Raw genomic sequence first — 21,256 nt, forward strand, 5'->3', positions numbered from 1 at the left:
AGCAGGAGGAGAAAAGAAAGATAATGTAAAACTTCCAAAATGTCATTGAACCCTAGAACAATTCGGGACCTCTGGAGCCATCTAGTTCAATCCCCTGCTCAAAGCAGCATCAGTCAGATCACATTGCTCATGACCATGTCCAGTTGTGTTTTGAATATCTCCAGGACTGGAGGCTTCATGACCTCTAGAAAGCTAAACAAGAAGTCCTGCACCCACGGCCTGATAACCAAAGCAATAAAAGAGGCTGGGTCTGAATGTGTGGAGTGCAGCTCTCCTGGAAAGGCCCCGAGGATCTCATTGGGCAGTGAGCTGAGCTGAGCCAGCTGTGCAGCAGCAATGAAGGCAAACCATGTCCTGGAAAGCCTCAGGAGGAGTATGGGCAGCAGCATGAGGACTCTCAGCCTGGAAGGCTTCACTGTACTGAGCCAGACCTGTAATATTGTGCCTAATTCTGCTCACTGTGGTCCCCTCACTGCTCTATTCAAGATGGGAAAATCCCCAGAGAGTGTCAGTGAGGAACTTGGAGGTTGGAGAACCTGGGGCAAGACTGAAGGAGCTAGATTTGCACTAGTGAGGAAAGAAGGCCTGGGGGCAACATTGCAGCCTCCCAATTTTGATAAGGTGACTGAGGTGTTCTCGAGGATGCTCAGGGGAAGGACAAGAGGCAATGAGCAGAGGTTACTTCAGGAGAAATTAGCTTGATATAAGGAATAAAAAAAGAATAGCCAACTGATGTTTAGAACGACTAAACATGAGAGCAGGCTCAGCAGAGAGGTCAGTATTTCCTCACTGGAAATCTTGAAGACCTAGCTCAGCAAGGCCCTGTGTAACCTGACTGAAGTCACTGCTTTCAAGGTGGACCAGATGATCTCCAGGGGTTCCATCTAACACAGCTTTTCTGTGAACTATGAAGTACGTGTCACTGAAGTTGCTACTAGCTCTTGATACATCCCTGTCCTGCATGTATTGTGTCAAACTGGTCTTGCCCTCTCCTGAGTATATTTCGGTGATGGAAAAAGTATACTTAATCTTCCTAGTGTCTCTTAAAACTGTCTCAGGAGAATTTTCTTTGAACTGCTCTAGTGTTATTGCTTTACAGTAGAGCATATTGTGGTCTCTGTGTCAGTTATGTATATTCTGCTTTTGCCATAAAATCTAGCCATGTTTTGGCAAAGTTTAAAGCCTTGCAAAACTGTATTTTGTGCATATTTTTTAGAAAAACTTCTGACTTTGACAGCTAAAATGTTTCATGTCATCTGTAAGGCTTTGAATGTGATGGAAATTCAGATTGTTTTCTCTCTTGAGTAATGAAATATGTTTCCCCCAGTTCTTTCAACGCTAAAGACTGGTATTCACTGTAGGAACTACTTGTCATTTTTATAGACTAGAACAGAGACAGGTGTTTGAGGTGAGATTGTGGAGCGATTCTCTGTATGCATATCCTCTGGCACTTGGTCACATGGAAAGGAAAATTGTTGAATTAAGAGAAGAAATAGACCAAATCTTAGAGCATGGGAGAAAAATAAAGGAGTAAGTGTTCTGGCACTCTGTGAGAGGCACCTTATCCTTTGGATATCTGCAAGAAACACCAAGGCTGATGGAAGGCTGGCTGCTCAAATAATTATATGAGAAATGCTGAAGCGAAGAATAGGATAGGAAGATTTTGAAGAAAATATATATTACTAAAAGTAATAAATCTATTTTAATTGACTGCACAAAGCCAGGGAGACTGGTGCAGAGATAACAATCCCAAAAATGAGAGGGAGGTGAATGAACAAGGAAGCAAAGAGCATAGACATGGTCTGTCTCTTCAGCTCAAGTATACCTGGTAAAGAAAGTCTGTGCAGCAGGACAGGTGCACATTAACAGAAAGCAAGGAGGGATTGTTCAGGTTTTTACAGCCAAGTAAATTGTTCTCCAATAACACTACCTCATTTGTTCCGGCAGCTGGGAGGTGTTCACTTCTCAGACATGGCCCTGGAGAGGCCAGTGCCAAAATAAGAAGATCCTGTGCTTGGAAGAGAGGGTTTCAGTAGCAGGGACCCCAGTGGAGCTGGGAGATAGGCACTTAGGAGGGGAGAGACTGGAATTAAGGTCTCTGAAGCACATCCTCATTGGTCCTTTGGGGGAAATCAAGAGGAAAGGATTGAACTAGCATATAAAAGAGAGTTGCACTAACCAAACTCTCCTTTTTAATGCAAGTGAAAAGTGGAATCTGGATATCTTAAACTCAAATCAAAAGTTTAAAGGACGTGTTTTTGACTTTCATTTGTTTTCACCATGCAATTCCTTGTTTCTTCCCTGCCAATATAATCCACACATCTCAGAAGCAAGGAAGGTGTAAAAGAAAATTAACATTTTTGTTAATTTTGTTTGTTTTGTTTAATTTTTGTTTGTTTTAAAGTAAAACCATCTGTGTGAAATATACTTGTATGATGACCAGTACAGAACCCTGAGAGAAGTCAGGCTGTACCATTAAGTCAGAAAAACATTATGAATTTATGACAGTCAAACAAATTTATAAAGCCTCTACTTAGCAGAATGGTATTCACCATTTATTCTGGCTGTGGTGAAAAATAGTTATGGAAAATCAAATGCAATCATATATTTATGATAATGTGTATCATAGTATGTATAGAATAGGTGCCAATAAACATAAAGGTATTTATATGTCATAAGATAAAGGGTAGGAAGGCCATAAATCAGACCAGGTGGGGCCCACTGCCATAAACAACAGGAAAATGGTAAACTAGTCTTACAGAACTAGTAATCAAAGTAATATTGAGGTCTTCCTTTTCTAGCCTTCAGCACTCAACTCTGCATTTGTATTTTTTCCAATATTTTGTGCATGTATTTTCACTATTCAAGTGTCAAAAGTAGGTATACTACATAAATAATAAAAGGTCATGATGAAAGTTGAAGACTAGATTTTTTTAGACTGCAGTTTATAACACTAGTAAAAAAATGTTATGTGAGGATTTTACTTTTTTTTTCCTAATGACAACATTTTCCCTTGAAGCTAGTCTGAATTATGTGTCTGTGTTGCTGGGGAATGGTTACCATATTGCTGTGGAAATGGGAAGAGGCGTGGACCCTTGTGCAGTAGCTATAAAAGGAGGCGGACAGGTACAAACAGCAGGTTATGGTGTATGAGGGAGGGCCAACAGGTTTGCCTCTGTAATTTGCTTTCTCTTAATAAAGGGAGATGAAATATAATAAGTCTTATGAGTACTAAGTTTCATTTAAGGTTTTGATTTACTTGGAGTTAGGGAGGCTTTGCGACGTAAATAAAGAGCAATTTATTATGAAGATTAGCACAAAACTATCTAATTTTTACTTCTTCATAGAAGGAGATTTGAAATTCAAATCACTGGCTGATGAAGGTTATTAAAAATGCATTAGAGTTGAAAATGTAGCTGTATGTAATTGTCATAATAGATACTCAAAATTAATTTATCCCCAATGACAATTAAGCTAAAAGAATTTTCAAATTATCAGCTAACAAATTTCAGCTAATTTTAGAAACAAATAAAATGAAAACATTTCAAAAATTTTGTAAAAAATTAAAACTATTTTAAATTAATCCTAAAAGAAGGGTTACATTTCTGTTTAGAATCATTCCTTTTCTTCTCTTGCAAATTGCTGCACTCTCGCAATTTTCTTTTTTTTCTTTTACCTCAGGCTCTCTCTATTGCATTTTTCTCTCTTTCACCTTTTTCTCCCGAAGAAGTCTAGGCCACTTTGAGTGTGTGTGTACACACACATGTACAGGCATGGGCTGAATTTAGATTAAACTAAACTAATTTATCTTCCCTCTATAGCTGGTAGCTTTCATCTAGTTGATGCATTTTTCTGATGAGCATCCAGGGATCTCATAGGTAATCTGCCACTATTAATACTTCTTCAGAATATCTGAAATGCCTATAATATATGTTTATATTTAAGAACAGCACCAAAATGACCATTTTAAAATTGTTGGATTGGCATGGGAGTTATTTTTAAAGACACTGAGGCATATTTACAGCCTTTAAAAATCAATGGGGAGAAAAGTTTTCCAAATAATACTACTTTTGTGGTGGGAATGTATTTTTTGTTTTAATGTTTTCTAAGAGCAAGACAACCAAACACTGTAGTCTAGTGGATATGTCTGTGGCTGTGCTTGTAGACGCACACACGTGGGCTTGCACCACTTGCTGTTGTCCATGGCCAGCAGTGTGTCTGAGCCCCCCAGCTGAGTCCTGCACTTGTGTGTGTTTATTCCTCCCCTTTGGCATAAGGTGAGAAAGCCAAGAATAGGGAATGCAAAGACAAAGATGTCTCATCTCTTTTCCTGGCTAATGCAATTTTTTTTTTTTCTGAATATACCTCTTGATAGTTCAGTAGATACTCAGCGTCTGAAAGGTACTTAACATCGGCATCATGAGTTTGTTATCAGCTGTGGTTTTTTTCCCCCTGTGAGTGTTATGTTAGAGGTAAGCCAGCCTTTGTCACCTGATTCTGACCCCAATCTCCCCCATGGTCTCAAGATCTGGCTGAAGGGGGCTACAGCTGAAGTTAAAGGCTTTCACAGATTGAAAGGGATAGGAAGGGGAATTACACCTGGGGCTCAGCCACTGGCGTCATGTACAGCATGGATACAGACCTAATAATTTATGTGCATTGAAAGCCTACGGTTACTTGAATCCTCTAACACTCCTGACCCAGTTTTTCAATGCAGGGAGAGATTTCGTGGTTAGGGTTTTAACTTGCAGTTTAGCAGGAAGAATTATATGTACACATCACTTACTGCGTGTAAGTGATTTGTTTTCGAATTTAGTCTGTGTTAATAAACACTTATTTTTAATTGAGCTGATCTAACAAGATAATTATGGAAACTGTTGCAAGTCAGCCGATTTAAGTAAACCGAGAGAAAAATTTAAAGGAAGTTTTGGAAAAGTATGTTCTTCCTTTTCTTTCTACTCAAAAACCAGTAACATATTCCTTTTAATTAGCCGATACCTTTGGGTCAAAAATAGAACAGATCTGGACATAATCCTGTACTTTGGGAATGTTAAAAGTGAAAACTCTGAAAACTGGAAATGGTTTTTAACTATCCAGCATATTTTAGTCACCTCACAAGGATATTAACCCTCGTCTAATGACCTAATGTTCATAGTGAAATATTTCATTAATATTGTTTGCATGCCTAGTAACTCTAGCAAGAAGTTTGATATTGAAAGCTTTTTTTTTTTATTGCAGCTGAAATTTGAAAGGATAATTGTGAAACCCATTTTATTTGAGTTGTGAATCATCTTCCCCCTCTGACGTCTCTCTAGCATGGTGTTATTTTTCAAGTGTGCACCTGGGTTACAAATTAGAAAATTTATGTTGTTTTAGTATTAAGGCATTAGTTTAAATTTTGTTAACACTCACTTTTACAGGAGGCTGTATTTTTCGCCTTTGATTTTAATGCATACACAGTAGCCTGGTATTCAGATTGCTCTTCAAAATGAAAGGTTAGATTGGAAAACATATTTCAAAGGAACTTTACGATAGCAAGGAAATGGGGTTGAGGAGAACTGGGATTTTTGTTCTGCAAATGACTGTCTGTAGAAATACCCTGTGAAGTGTGAATGCATTTCTTTCAATAAGTATTTAAAAATCCTAATTAAAATGTTTGTTAAAGGAATAGGTCCACATGCGCATGAACTGATCAGATTTTAACTATCGCTTTCAATCACCAGGCTACCAACCAGAACCAGAATAATCCCAGTAGGCTGGTTGATTTTATGGGTTAGGCAGCAGCTCAGTCCTGACAGTATTACAGCAGCACGGCTTGAGAGAAAGTAACTTAGCTTGGAAAAATCCTTACATCTTTGCCTAGTAAAGGCAGCTGATATGACTTTAATATGCTTACTCTGCCCTGCTAGGTTTGATTTACCAGCACTGTCAACCAATTTCGCATTTAAAGTGGCATAACAACAGCTAGTCGAGGAAGACTGTTTTCCATCCTTAATTTTTTTAGATTTCATTGAGACAAAATAAAGAGTTTGTAACTGCTTATGTGGTAAGTGATCAGTTATAGTACAGCATGAAACTGGGTGCCCATGTTGTAGCTCATATGAAAGTCAGATATACTAATACTTAGAAATAGTAAAGACTTAAAGAATGGAGAGAGTTGTAAATAGTAATAATTTCTCTTTCTCTTGCATTTATTTAAATTGTGAGAAATTAAAATTGTTATTTTATTTTGTATTCAGTCTAAATTTGCATAATGTCATCTACATTTTCCAAAAATGCTGAAAAATTCACACTTACTCATTTTTTTTAATCTCAATTTTATCTGGAGGATAAGAAGGAATTATTAGTCATCCTTCTACTATCAGATCTACACATATTTCTTCTCATCAAAGTTTTCTTTTTTGCCCTGACATTACTATGTTATACTTAGCCTGATTTATTTTTAATGTATTCATTAATTCTGCCCCTTTTTGGTTTTTTATTTTTATTATGTACTTTTTCAGTCAACAGACAAGATTCTTACTGCTGTTATAGGTGTGGTTTCCATTTAGTATTTAGAGGAATGAACATTTACTTGGTAGAAGTTTCTTACTCCTCTGAAATAGCAGCCAGAGACCTGCCCTAGAGGCATAATGTGGAGGTTGATGTTCCCCTCCTTGGCAAAAATCCTGCAGTGTTGTTACCATAACAACTCATATTCCAAGGGTAAATCCATGTGCAGAGATGGGGAAAACTCTTCTGTTCTCTTTCTGAATTGTTTTCACTCTTTTATGATCCATTCTTTCACTTCTCTGATCTTGGGATTTCTCTTCTCCCTTGTTATGTTCCTCTTGTAATCTTGTGGTTTAAGAATTGCTATTCTTTCATGAAACAGGTTTTTTTTCTTTTTTTTTTTCTGCCTCTTAGTACATTTTTAGCTTAAGTGTTGTTTTCCAGTCTCTTGCATCCCCTCATCCTATTGTTGATTGCTGGTTTTGTGCAGTATATGCTGATGTTACAGAAATGTGTTCCATCTTAAATACTCTGAATGGCCTAATCCCCTGAGGGCTTGCGCAAACTCACAAAGGTCCAAATATCCTTGCAGGTCTGTTAGCATCCATTTTTTAGACTTAAGTTATTTCTTATTTGAATGGACCTGAAGAGTTCTCTTGTCCAGCTCCTGCTGGGGCAATGTCCAGTTGAGTCTCCAGGGATGGAGATTGCAGAGCCTCCCTGAGCTGCCTGTCCCACTGCTGGACTGTCTTCATGGTGAAAACATTGCTTTCCATATGCAGCCTGAACATCTCGTGCCTCAGTTTATGCCCATTGTCCATCTTCCTCCCTCCAGGCACAGCTGCAAAGAGCCTGGCTCTGTTTCCTTGATAACCGCCCTGCCAGCCCTGGGGGATGCAGTTAGATGCCCCCAAAGCCATCCCTTGCTGCAGGATGCAGCAGCTACTGCCCTCAACCTCTCCACCCCACTGGGCAAGTGGTCCAGCTCTAGCTGTCCTGGGGACACTCTGCTGAGCTCACTTTGTTGTATCAATTTCATTGGATTCCCAAAACTGGGCAGAGTGTTATAGATATGATCTAATGGATGCTGAGGTAAAAAAATAAGGCACTTCCTTTGATGTATGATCTGTACTTCTGTTGATGCAGACATTTCACCAGTCCCAAAGGTCTTTATGCTTTTCAGGCAGCACACTGCCTTTTCTTAAGAGCCCAAATCACATCCAGCTCCATCCAAAGCTGTAACAAAACTTCTACTCTGTGGCAATTGGATTTAGCAACATCGAAGGAGCCACTGCTAGCTGCAGATAGTATGACTGAAAGCTGAGCTGGAGGCAGGTGTTTAGATGCTTTGAGATCCGTTCTGTGGTCCTTTGATCTGTAATGAGCCAGCATCTCCTGTTCTCCTTTTGCAGACTGGAAGCAGCATACTGATGCCTCCTTTGCCCTTTTCTTGCTGTGATAGTTAACATGGCCCTTGCTTTTTATATCACTCTCTTATTGTTGCCATGCTGTTTCTGCTTTGACGTGGTTCTTTACTGTGTGGGCGTCACTCACTGGAGTCCCTGCTCCTTGCCCCAGTGTTGGCTTTTGCTCTGTCACATTACTGCTTGCATAGTATTGCACAACAGATGGTAGTATGTGGGCCATTATTAAGAAATAAGAGGATAAATGATTACATTTCACAGCTCTCTCTTCTGCTTCTATTTTTTCTAGTTAGAACTTAAATGACAGGAAGGTAGTGTGCAATGCAAAACAGAAACCCATTTATGTAAATTCAGACCTTTTCCTCTGCCCAGGCAATTTCCAGGACTGCACAGTGGAAATAACATTCAGTAGATGGAATTGCGGAATCATTTCCTTCCCAGTTTCATATGGGAGGCACATGTCTGGAAGAATTCAAATAGGATATAACCCAGAATGGGGCACTTTAGATTTTATTCATTATTTTTGTGGTTTTCTTCTCTTTTGGACCTCCTTTCTTATTTACTGTGGAATTGTAATTTTCATAGGGATGCAAACATAATACGTGATTTGGAAGTAATATTCCTGTAATTGTGGAAGAGTTATCTCATCTATTTAAATGTACAATTTGAGCACCAGACCCCACAATGTGTTGTATATGTACAGTCTTTACATGTCCATGTCATACAAAAGGAAATCCTAGCTCTTCAGCTGCATGACTAGAACAGATTTTTAGTACAAGAAGCAAACAAATGAATGTCCAGTGTAGGTCAATAACGAAGTGTGGTAGATTAAAAAGAAAGTATATTGAATTGTTCCTAAAATCCTTTCTCTTTGAGAGAAATAAATGTAGTTCCAAAGAAAGTAATCAGAAAAGAGGAAAATTACATTTACTGTTAAGAAGCAATGCATCCCAGTTAATATGAGCCTTTGTTTAAATTAAGTGTATTTTCGAATTTAATAGCTTTTCATATCTAAGAATATAATTAAGATACTGAAAGGATAATGAAACACCCAAACATTTTATAGGATAGGTGTTTTAAGATTGACAGTTACTGTTTTATAATATAACATATTTTGCTACTATAGTGAAACTGTGATCTTGTAATTATTTCCTGTTGCTTACCTAGGTAACAAATGCTCTTTCAAAAAGAAGACTTTAGGTTGATAGACAGGGAAGGACTAAAGTGTTTTTAGAGAGACCAGAAATTTCTTACTGAAAATCTGTTATCTGATCTCTTCTGGCTAGACAGAAGTAACTGTCCACTTCAAAGCCTGGGTGTGCTGTTCAGAGATTTTATTTTCCATATAACAATCCTAAATAATTTCCTTGATCATCTGCCTATACCTGTGTGTCCTGCTTGGATTTAGGCTATGGCTGTCTGCCACTGAAGACTTTCTTATATTAGTAGTTTTCCTGCACTTGAATTATTTACTAGAAATCTGCAGCATGACTTTACTGAAATTAAATTACAGTTGGTGTAACTAGAGGCAAGTGGAGTTAGACTTCTGAAATCTATCAGGATATTTTTCGGATGGTTTCCAAGTCTTTTGGCACAGAAATGCACTAAAACTAATACAGACCAATCCTTTAGTGTGTCTTCTAACTCAGAACCCTGACATCTGACAATGCTTGGGCATTCTGGCAGGAAGTAGGGAAATGAAGGAATTTGGTATTAGTGTCAAATTTAGGATAATCATGCAGAAAGGTGACTTCAAGTTTCTGTGAACCTCTCAGGTTACAAATTATTATCATAAGACATCAGGGAAAATCTTCAAGGAAATTAAGATCTTTTTAATTTTTTTTTTTCCCAAGTGAGGGCATAAGCTAAGTACTTCCTCTCATCCTCTTGCCTTTTTGACCTTATAGCATGAGATTTGTTAACTGTTAGTTCCTTCAGGGGAGTCTTTCTCAGTTTCTTCTCTTGTTTTTAAGGTTGATATACTGCTCTATATTTCACTAATTAATTTTTTGGATGCTTGATCCACCCAGATGTGGCTAGACAGTATTTGCCAGATGTTGATAATTAAGGACTATATTATTCCTATATAGCATTTACTAAAGGATGCAAGTGGAAGCTCTGAATGTGGTTTTCTTCCAGATGAGATGTTACACCAACACAAAACAAGTTAAAACTTTGGGCTTATTCCCAGACCAAGATAAAGAAAAACAATGATGATGAGAGGAAGTGCATTGCATTACTTGAAGCAATATTTAGATGATTCATGAGTGATCAAGGTATATGAGCAATAGTGTCAGAAAACTTATTGTAGGATCTTCTGCATTCTTGTTCAGTGCTTGATGTATATCTGTAAAGAAGTTTTACATTCTGGTGAACAATCCAAACATCCAAAAAAATTTATTTCCAGATGAAGTGCATTTCTTTTCATCTGTGCTTACAAGGAATCTTTGGGGTGATCCAAATTCCTGACTGTGAGAGGAACCAAGTTACAGTAACCAAAACTGATGTGTAGCCTTGAGAGCCTGATGCAAGCCAAGCCTAGTATAATTTTGCAGGTGTGAGATGCTGCCTTTACCAGTCCTAGAAGTTATCCTACCTAGCAGCCCTTCAAGCCTCTGTCCTTTTATCAAATATCAATGAGAAGCAGAGGACTTGGATGTCTCTGATATAGCTATGTCAAGCCCCACCCTCCCTCCACCAAGAAAGAGAAAAGCCTGTTTAATACGAAAAAAAATCTAAAAAAAAAAGAAACCTTGGCAAAGTTTGGTAACATGTGACTTTAGTAACCCTTCCACATCTTTTCATCAACCGGTGTTAATTTGTCTTTCTAGAGAAAAAGTAAAAGTGGTTTTAAAGACTGATTAAAAAAAAAGGTCAAGAAACCGAATAGAAAAAAAAAAAAAAACAACAAACCAGGAAATGTATGTGTGGGCTGCTGAGTGATGGACACATGAAGCAGGAATTATTGATGAGGAGTAGGAGAACTGAGAAATGGTCCAGGTGCTAAGAGTCCCTATCACATACCACACTGAGCAACATATGGAGAACAGCACTAAATGATAGTGCCAATGTCTAGTAGAGAAAAGAAAGTCTAAGTTAACGTGCTAATAGTAGTGGAAAATCGTAAACTACATAACCATAGCTTAATAAAAAAGGATTTATTTCATCTCCTGGAAGAAATCAAAGGATAACAGTCAGCAAGAAATCTGTTTGCAAGATCTCTCAATGAGCAGGCAGTATTAGGGATTGTATTCATTGTTGAAGTTAATATTGTTCTAGAGAGTTACAAATGGAGGAAATAGGAAAACTGACTTTCTAGGTTTTCGTTGGTTTGTATTATTTTCAGATTAAGAAAGTTTTAGGCAAAGTATAATCCCACAATAGGAAAATGCTTTTTTTTTTTTTTTGGTGGAAAGTCTAGGTAAGACTCTTACATATGTAATGGCACAGCAATTTTTCCCATTCTTATGTTTCTCTGACTGATACAATGCTGTCAATGGTCTAGATAGTTTCAAATGCTATTTTGTTGTTGTGAAGAACAGGAATATTTTCAATGTATTAGACTGAATTTTGTCAACAAGTCCATTATAATACCACAGGGAGAAAATTTTGGTATAATGTTCCTTGCTTTAAAAAGTAGATTTACCTACTGTACTACTCATAAAAAAGGGGAACTTTTTTCTTTTTTTTTTCAACTCTATTAGTCTTTTAAAACCTTCCTAAAGCCTGCAAAGTGATGTTTTAAATTATTTCAAAGTAGTTAAGATTTTTATAAGTTTTCCTTTTGTCTTTTCAGTAGCTTTCATACTTTTAAAAAGGTTTATTTAGTTATATGTTTTTTCAAAAATAATAGATAAAATTTAAGCCACAGTTTTAAAAATCCCTGAGATAAAGCAATCTGGTTGCCAAGGCAAAGTTCTTTTTTTCCTTCATACAAGATAATATAAGCTCTCAGGTGTTTATTTTTTAATTGTACATGTTCAGCAAGTAGAGAAATGACTCATGCTTCATTGGCATTAAACCCAGAATTCAGAATTTCATTAACTTAATTCTCTATCAATGGGAGGATAGACTTTCAAAGTCTTTCTGCTCTGATCGTGGAGGGAAGCAGACTGTACAATATGAAAAGATGAACAAGGAAGCAAATATTCATCTCTATTTAATGTTGAAAATTACATAACCAATAGAATTAATGTGGGGCTTATTTGATATTATGGCCCCTCTAGTTGTTAGTGTCAACTTGTGTTCCTGAATTGTTCTCATTTCTTTTTCTGTTGCCTTGCCCAGTAAAATTATATTTCCTAAAATCTGTCTACATTTCCTATGTCCTCAAGATGTTATAACTAAAATTACTATTTCCCTCAGTTCTTGTAAAACAAAGCATTCCAATGAGAAAGGTATTATTTAAAAAAAAAAAAATTGACTGGCAGAAATATTTTGGCCACCCAAGTTATACCACTAAAGCTTTTGACAAGGAAATAAGTGTCTCACAATATCTCATAGTGGCTTCAAATAGGTCCATTTTTTGTGGAAAGGCATACACAAGTGGGATATGATTCCTGTGTCAGACTATGAATGGCTCAAAAAACTTTGTCTTAAATAAAGTAAAAGGAGTTTGGAAGAGGCTAGTCATGTCACTTTGTCCATCACATTGGAGTTATAAGAAGTTTTGTGCTGTCTAGGGAGGTGGTATGATTCCAGAGACAAAGAAAAATCGAAATGTGTTTAAAACAATGCCCCTTTCTTCGTGCATCGAGACTGTTTTTCTGCACTTACCTTGCATGTTGTTCAACTTAATCTCTCATATGGGTACCAAAAAGCAGCATATAAGAATTTGGTGGTGTTTTCATTGTCTTTTTCGGACATTAAATTCCCACCAGCAAATAAAATAAAATTCTGTTGTATGTGCATTTTGTGCTGACAATATTCCTAAGTGGGTGATGGATGTTGCATATGTGACTATATTAAACAAGGCAGGATTAATGTACCAATCAATAAGGTTGGTACAAATCAAAAATCATCTTTACAGATGGCCAGGTGTGTGTACTCAGGTATGTCTGTATTTATGTTTCAAACAAAAATTACTGTGAACATTTTGTAGCTTTAGTGCCAGGAATGTAAGATTTTTTGGCTCTATTACCATTATTATCTTAAGCATTGCAGGATCTTTCAGTAATCTCTAACACTCAAATATTAACAAAAAAGAATAGATCTCTACTGTATGACAGAGACTAGAACAAGGCTTAATATGCCTTTTTGTCACCATTCAAAGCAATTCTATTTCCTTTTCTGCTATTCCAGAAAGAGGAATTTTCCCTTTTAAATACAACAAGATTTAAGGCACTTTTTTCTGTATTGTGTGCACTGTCACACATGCACACACATGTGAAAATGTCACTTTCTGTATCAATTGCTTGTGTTAGAATCACTGGAGCTTTTCCTTCCTATTAGTGTTTTCCCTTTCCTATTGCATTGCCAGCTATATTTTTAATTCTCTTTAATAATAACCTGAACTTTTTGGTGTCCCAAATCCTCTTAAATATTTTACTCTTATATCTTCTTATTTAGAAAGACTAGTAGATCTGTATGTTCTCCATCTCTGACTTTGGGGCCTTCCGTGTCTTCAAAATTCAGGAATGGCTTATGGATTTGGTATTGTTCCCTCAGGTTTTGCATTCTAGAGTCTGTTCTCTTGTCTGCCTACCTTACTCATCTGCTTTCTTTCCCCTTTTGGGGGATTTCCTCGAGATTAGTGCTTTGGGTGAGTCATAAGAGCCCTCTCACACATTAGATCATTTACCATGCATAGATCCAGGAAAATCCAGATATTTTGGTAACTTCTTTATTGGGACAGTGATATCTGTGGTATTCAGCCCTTCTCTTTCCCCCAAGCCAAAAAATAGTGAAATATATGAATTCTTGCAAAGCCCTGAAAATGCATGACAAAAGTTAAAATTATAAGGGATTAGGAACCAAATGGTGAGTCAAATGTTGCACCTGTGTCCAAAAAAAGGCCAAAAGGTTAACCGGGAGAATACAGAGAATTCTGGCAGTTAACCAAAGGTCAACCTGGAGAATTTCTGGCAGTCTTACTTCAGCCTATGGGAAGAACAGTGAGTGAATCATCTTAAAATATATTTCTAGACGTGAAAGAAAAGGTTGTATTTGGGAAAGGCAGCATGGTTTTACCAAGGGTAAATCATGCCTGACCAATATGATCGCCATCTATGATATGTGATGAGAAGAGTTTTAGCAAGGCCTTCCACATTTTCTCCCAGGATATTCTCAGATCCAAGCTGGGACATTATCATTTATGTGGGTGGATGTCTAGATGATGTAAAGCTGGTCAGCTAGTCAGACTCAGAAAGTCGTGGTTAAAGGGGTTTCAATCTACTTGGAGGTCAGTAGCAAGTGTAGAACTGCTGTGGTCTGTACTGGGACCTCTCCTAATATTGTTATCAGGGACCTGGAGGACATGGCCAGTCAATACAGGGAATGATTATTCTCCTCAGTTGAGCACACATTAGACCATATTTATAGTATCACATCCAGTTTTGGCCCACCTGTTACAACAGAGGTATTGACAAACTGGAGTGAGTTTTGCTGAAGGCTGTCAAGACAGACCCTATAGCAGTCTTCAGTTCTGGTCTCAAGTTTGTCAGCACATACACATTCCACTTCACGCTTTGTCTCAGTTTCTTTTGCTGGTTTGATGCCTCTCACTGCTCATCTGCTATCAGTATTTTATTGAAATGTCTTTGCCCCAGCGTGTTCCATTTTTTTACTCTACCATATAAAATCTCTTCTGCTTTAAAAACATTGTTTTCAGCATGTGAAAAGGAGTGCTGGAACTGTACACTGGGAGCATAACAATTACAAAGCAAAACAAATAAAAAACCCCCACCTACATTCAGTCCATTTTTTCTGTAGACATAGATGTCCTGACTCATATGGATGACATTTTTTTAGAAATTAATTCTGCCTGAGGCAAATGTCCTGCCTGAAAAAAACTACCTCTAAACAGATAAGGTTTTCCCAGAGTTCCAAGAAACTGAGAAGAAGATTTTATAATATAAAGTGCTAATCAGTTTAAGATAGACTGTGCCACCAGCTCTGGTTGGAATAACATATTTTTCTTCCATTTGTGTTAATTGTAGTTATCTACTTTCATCAAAAGAAAAGGAAAATAGATTGAATTTTTTATGTTGTAAATTTGCTGCAAGAGTGTTTTATTGTTGATAAGCTTTTCAAATATTTAGAAAACAAAAGTTTGAGTTCAAGGATGACAGATACATTTTAAAGACATATGAGGATCTATCCTTACAAATGTAGTGATACTATTTGACATATTAGTTGAGTTACGTCCCGTAACTAATGAAGCACTGTTGTTTTAACATTAGGTTTTCTATTTGATGCAGCTTCTGAAACTGGTCCAAGTTGTATGAATATAGAAATTGAAAAATAGATTATAGAAAATCCCAAGGCTGACTTGATGTCATTGTGAACCGTTTCCAAGTATGACTTTATTAGAGAAGTAGAGTTTTGCAGAAATTTATTTATTCGAGAAATAAAGTTATTAGAGTTAAGTTTTGCAACTTAAGACTCTACCTATTTATGTGGTTTTATCAGTTGCAAAGCTTATAAATATAAATAACCTTAGGGGGTGTCGTGGTTTAGGAATGGTACTCCCCAGTTTAGTTCTCCCACCAAGACTCAAAACCACACTGCTGTTCATTCGCTCCCCCCTTCTCCTCCCCTTCCCACTCTGTTGAGATGGAGTTGAGAACTGGAGGCACAAAAGCTGAAAATCACGGGTTGAGATAAGAACGATTTACTAGAAACAATGAGGCAAGAAAATGAACAGTAATAACAACAATATAAATAGCACAAGGTATAAGACTAAGAAACAATTTACATGGAAAAGCCTGCAACAATACCTGGCTCTTCCGCACCATGCTTTCTCCCCACTGGAAGGAGAGAGAGTTCCTTACTCCCACCCCTGGCAATGAGTGAGGTGGTATGGAATAAAATCTGGGCCTTCTCCACACACTTCTCCTGCTTACTGTGAAAATTTAACCCTGTCCTGGCTGAAACTGGGACAGGGGAAAAACAGTTTAGAGTAAAAATTGAGCAGTTAAGGTTAATATTTTTATTTGTAGTATTTATACACTGGTCTAAAATATTTTTCTTCATTTTAAGGTAACTGAGCTGCACAATATCAAAAACATAACCAGATTGCCGCGAGAGACAAAGAAGCATGCAGTGGCAATTATCTTTCATGATGAGACATCAAAGACATTTGCGTGTGAGTCAGGTAAGCAATTGGTGCTTCATCTCTAGCTTGAAGAAATCAAGTTACACATCAAAGTCTGGCTTGGATGAATTAACTCAAAATGCCAGATATAAATTCTTAGCTTAAATAATTTTGTGGTAAACAAAAAACTGGAGTTTGGGGTTCATGTCTTTTGGGGTTTGGTACAGGTTTTTTTAAATATTTGTTGAGAGGTGTTAGGGATGTGACAGAGCTCTTTTTTCCATTACTTTTCTTTGACTGCAGATGATCTAAAGACTGGAGGTTTCCAGCTAAACTTCTAAATCCTAGTAAAAATAACCTGTAAGATGTTATTAAGTCAAGATCCTAAAGACTGGAGGTTTCCAGCTAAACTTGTAAATCCGAGTAAAAAATAACCTGTAAGATGTTATTAAGTCAAGATGTGAAACATTCTTTTTTTAACAAGCATTGCTATAGGCACTTACTGAACTAATAATTATCATGCCATTGCAAATAAGAGGCAAATACCAGCTAAAAGCCCAGGATATTTTAAAGCAGGGTGTCAAGCAGTCTGTGGTTTGAATGACTCCACTGCATAATGAATGAGTTGAGAACAAGACTTTGGCATTATGGTACATAATGGCAGGTAGTTACTTGTGAGATGCTGAACACTGCACAATTAAAGTGCGCTTTTTTCTGGTTTGAAAGTACAGTTGTACACATCTATGTCCTAGGGCACACTTTAACAGAAAAAAAGTTTTTAAAAATAGGGGAAAATTCTTTAATGACAAAGTTTGTGCATTTTTAGCAACATATTTGAAACTGTGCATTTTAAAATAATAGTACTATATATATATGGGGTTTTTTCAAAAAAAAATTATGTATATAATATTATGTATATATGGTGAAGGTCCTAGAGGGGAAGCTATATGAGAAGTGGCTGAGGTTACTTGGTCTGGAGAAGAGGAGACTGAGGACAGACCTCACTGCAGTTACAACTTCCTTGTGAGAGGAAGAGGAGGGGCAGGCACTGATCTCTTCTCTTTGGTGACCAGGGACAGGATCTGAGGGAATGGCCCGAAATTGAGTCAGGGGAGGTTTAGGTTGGAATTAAGAAAAGGTTCCTCACCCTGAGGGTGGTTGAGCACTGGAACAGGCTCTGCAGGAAGGTGGTCACAGCACCAGCCTGACAGTTCAAGAAGCATTTGGAAAATACTCTTGGGCACATGATGTGACTCTTGACACTGTCCTGCACAGAGCCAGGAGTTGGACTCAATGATCCTCGTGGGTCCCTTCCAACTCTGGATATTCTACGATTCTATATTAATATTATCACATAAACATTGCGTCATGTACAGTCTAAATAATAAATTAAATACAGTGAAAAAAAATCTGAGAAATGTGGAGGAAGTTAAAAGTGTGAAAGGTCATGAATTATGTAGATTTTGGATCAAATATTGCAAACAGTGATATGTGATACCCAGTGATATATATATCACAGTGATATATATATCCAGTGATATATATATATAACAGTGATATCCATCATGAAAGATGGATTGACAGTTTTGTTTGTTAATTAATTTAAGTTTAAAGACACACATATAAAATCTGTCTGTCTACAACCAGTTTAAGAGATCATTAGATAAGTAGTCCACATTAAAGATTTTGATTTCTAATGTGTAGAATTAATAGTGACTCTATATTATGATTAATAATTGAATAAAAATATTTTAATTATATTCCAACAACACTAAAGTCTGTTCTGTGGAAACTTTTCCATTTGCCTACGCATGCATTCCCCTTGTTCTCTAATGAAAAGATCTTGTTCCTTCCGTAGAATTACTATAGTTCAGGTATATTTGAAAAGAATGATGGAAAATCATAACTTCAATATTCTTTTACCAAAGAAGGGGCAAACTTAAGGAAGTTCAGCATGTCTGGCCCACTCATCCCTTTCTTCTGTAACAGGCATGATGCAACTCGTTAACCTTGAACCCAGTTGTATATACAAGGCTCCTGTACCTTAAGGTTCTAACAGGATGTCAGTATGAGATGCTCTCCCTTTAGGCTCTATACAGAGGTGTGTTTTGAGTGGACAGTGGGTGAAATGGCAAACAAGTGGAGAGCTTGTGGTCAGAGATCAACATTCAGACCAAGACAGGTGATGTTGTAGTAGGTGTCTGCTCTAGACCTTCTTATCAACAAGAAAAAGCAGATGAAGCAGTCTTAGGGCAGGAGGAAAAAGCCTCATAGTCCCAGACGTTGGTATTCTTGGGTGTCTTTAACCACAATAGTAACTATGGAAGGCCCGTAAGTCTGAACACAAGCAATCCAGATTTCTGGAACAGATTGAAGATAATTTCTTGATACACATGATCAATAATGTGATGAGGGGAGGTGTTTGTTTAGGGATGTGCTTGGCAGGATCCTGTGAATCCTTGAAAGGCAAAGGAGCCCAGGAGGGCTATCCAATTTTCAAGGACAGCATACTCTGAGCACAAGAATGTCCTCTCCATTCTCAGAAGACAAGCTTTACAGAAGACCAGTATGAATGGACATGGAGCTCCTGATTCAGCTCAAACACAAAAAAAAAAAAAAAAAACAAACAAACAAACAAAAAAAAAAACCACAGCATGAGGTTCAGAACTACTTGGGAGAGATACAGATGCATTGTCTATTTATACAGGAATGGAGTTGGGAAAGCTCCAGCTCAGGGAAGTGCAAGATAGAAAAGGTTTCTTAAAGTACATCAGGAGAAAAATGAAGGCTAAGTAAGTGTGGGTCCATTGCTCACTGGAGCAGTCAACGTAGTGACAAGGGTCATGGGAAAGGCTAAGGTACATTTTATACTGTGGGTTTCACTTGCAAGGTTTGTCCTCAGGCCTTCCAGGTTTCTGAGCCCTTGAACATGAAGCAGTATCCTCAGTAATGGGAGGCATAGTCAGGCATCACTTAAATCACTTGGATTTCATACATAAGTCAGTGGAACTTGATTGTCAGGAATGACAAGAAGGAGGATCCAGATAACTGTACTCCAGTCAGCCTCACCTCAGTTCCTGAGAACACTGTTGGAGCCACTCATGTGTAAACACATGAAGAACAGCAAAGTGAATGGGAGTAGCAAAACTATTTCCCATATGCAAATCATGTTTGCTATGACGACGTGTCTGGCAAAAGAAAGGCAGTGGTTCTTATATACCTTGATTTTAATGGTCTTTGACACCCTCTGTGGCTTTCTCCATAGTCCCCAAAACTGGTGGGACATAGGATGAATAAAGGCACTATGAAATGGACAGAAATTAGGCTGGACTTAAAAAGCCAAGCTTGTGAAGCCAATCTTGCAGCCAGTAGGTAGTGGATCCCTCAGGGATTAGTGCTGGGACCAACACCATTCAACACCTTCATTGATAGTCTGCATGATGAGGTGGAGGGTACTCTTGGCAAGTTTGCAGGTGACACGAGGTGGGGGTGACCCTAACTGGGAAGGCAGGGCTGCTGTCAGAGGGACCTGGACAGGCTGGAGAACTAGGCTGACATAAACTTCATGAGGTTCAGCAAGAACAAAAGCTCTTTCCCGGGTTTGTGGTAACCCCAGCCACAAGGCAGGCTTGGTGCCAGCTGTTGGGAAGCAGCTCTGCAGAAAAGGCTCTGGGGTCCTGGTGCATTACATGCCCTGGACAGCATTAGTCAGGATCTTGACAGCAGGTACTGGGAAGTGATCCTTCCCTTTTATTCAGCACTTGTAGGACCACATCTGGACTACTATGTCCAGTTTTGTGCACTCAGGATAATATTGCTGGAGTGAATCCAGGGGATGGCGCCAAGAGTCAGGAACACGTGACATGTGAAGAGAGACTGAGAGCTGGGCCTGTTCAACCTGGAGCAAAATTAGTTCAGAGGATCTTATTGCTTACGTGGTCTGAGAATACAGAGAAGATGGAGCTATAACAGTGTCAGAGATAACTTGCTGTTTCTGAAAGACTACAAATCTTTGCTGTGGATATAGTGGAGTTTCAATCAGCTTGCCTTTCTCCATGCCTTTAGTCTATCTAAGCGGTATAGACTGCGTCATGTCTTTCAGATGAGAGAGATACACTGTTTTGTTTCACTAAAATCTGACTCTCTTGAACTCCAAATCTTTTGTGTTTTCTGAACTAGGAGGATACAGTCCAAAATAAAATTTCTTTCCCAGGTCATTTCCACAGTGAATTATGTCTTCTCACAAGGAACTTTGTAGCGGGTTGGGTTTGTAACCAGGCGGAAACACCGACTTAGTGTAACGGTTTGGTCCAAGATACTCATTACTGTTTACCTTCTGTGAGATAAGAATTAGGAGAAATGCAAAGCAGGCACCAAACTTGAAAGAATATAAAGAAGTTTATTAACAGACCTAAAAGAAGGAAAAAAAAAATTATACCACACCTTCAGAACTCTTCTCCTCCCCCCACCTTCCTCCCTTCTCCCACTGACAATGTAAAAAGACAACCCTTAAGATGTTCAGTCTGTTTACCACTTCCATAATAACCTTGTTCAGTCCATTTAGAAAGAGAAGTCTCTTCTTGCTCATGCTATAAAAACATTATCACAACGAGACAGCTGCCCACTTCCAAATAACTTTGTTCAGTCCATTTAGGAAGAGGAGTCTCTCTGCTTGCGTGTGAGTCCCTTCCCCCGACTTGCAGCTTTTCCTGCAACTGCTTTCGAGGGTCCACTCTTGAAGGTTTTTGGGGTACAATTGTAAAGTTGAGCTGTTCAGAAGCAAAAGTTCTCTTCACCCATCTCTGGGAACATTTCATCTCTAAGAACAGAGGCCCTTCTCCCTCCCTGGGAACAAAAAGGTCCTCCTCATCTTCATCGTTAGGACTATCTCTGGGAGCATCTCTAGGAACTGAGGTTTTCTCCTTCCCATTTGGAGCAAAAGTCCTCATCTGGTTCATCTCTACGGACTGAGGTTTTCTCCTTTCCCGTTTGGAGCAAAAGTCCTCATCTGGTTCATCTCTCCCTGTCCAAACTTCTCATGAAATTACAGCTGCGTCAGCATCTGCCTATCTCAACGCAGGTGCTT

The 21,256-nt window shown here is 38.1% G+C and overlaps 1 protein-coding gene across 1 annotated transcript in view; it reads left to right on the forward strand.

The window, feature by feature from the left end:
- Positions 1-21,256, forward strand: part of DOK6 (docking protein 6) — a 170,079-nt gene that overhangs the window by 11,244 nt on the left and 137,579 nt on the right. Inside the window, exon 3 of the mRNA XM_017729439.1 lies at positions 16,116-16,230. Within this exon, the coding sequence (XP_017584928.1) occupies positions 16,116-16,230 (115 nt within the window). The remainder of the gene's footprint in view (positions 1-16,115; positions 16,231-21,256) is intronic.

This window comes from Corvus brachyrhynchos, unplaced genomic scaffold (genome assembly GCF_000691975.1).
Source record: "Corvus brachyrhynchos isolate BGI_N302 unplaced genomic scaffold, ASM69197v1 scaffold331, whole genome shotgun sequence".
In the NCBI taxonomy this organism is placed as follows: Eukaryota; Metazoa; Chordata; class Aves; order Passeriformes; family Corvidae; genus Corvus; species Corvus brachyrhynchos.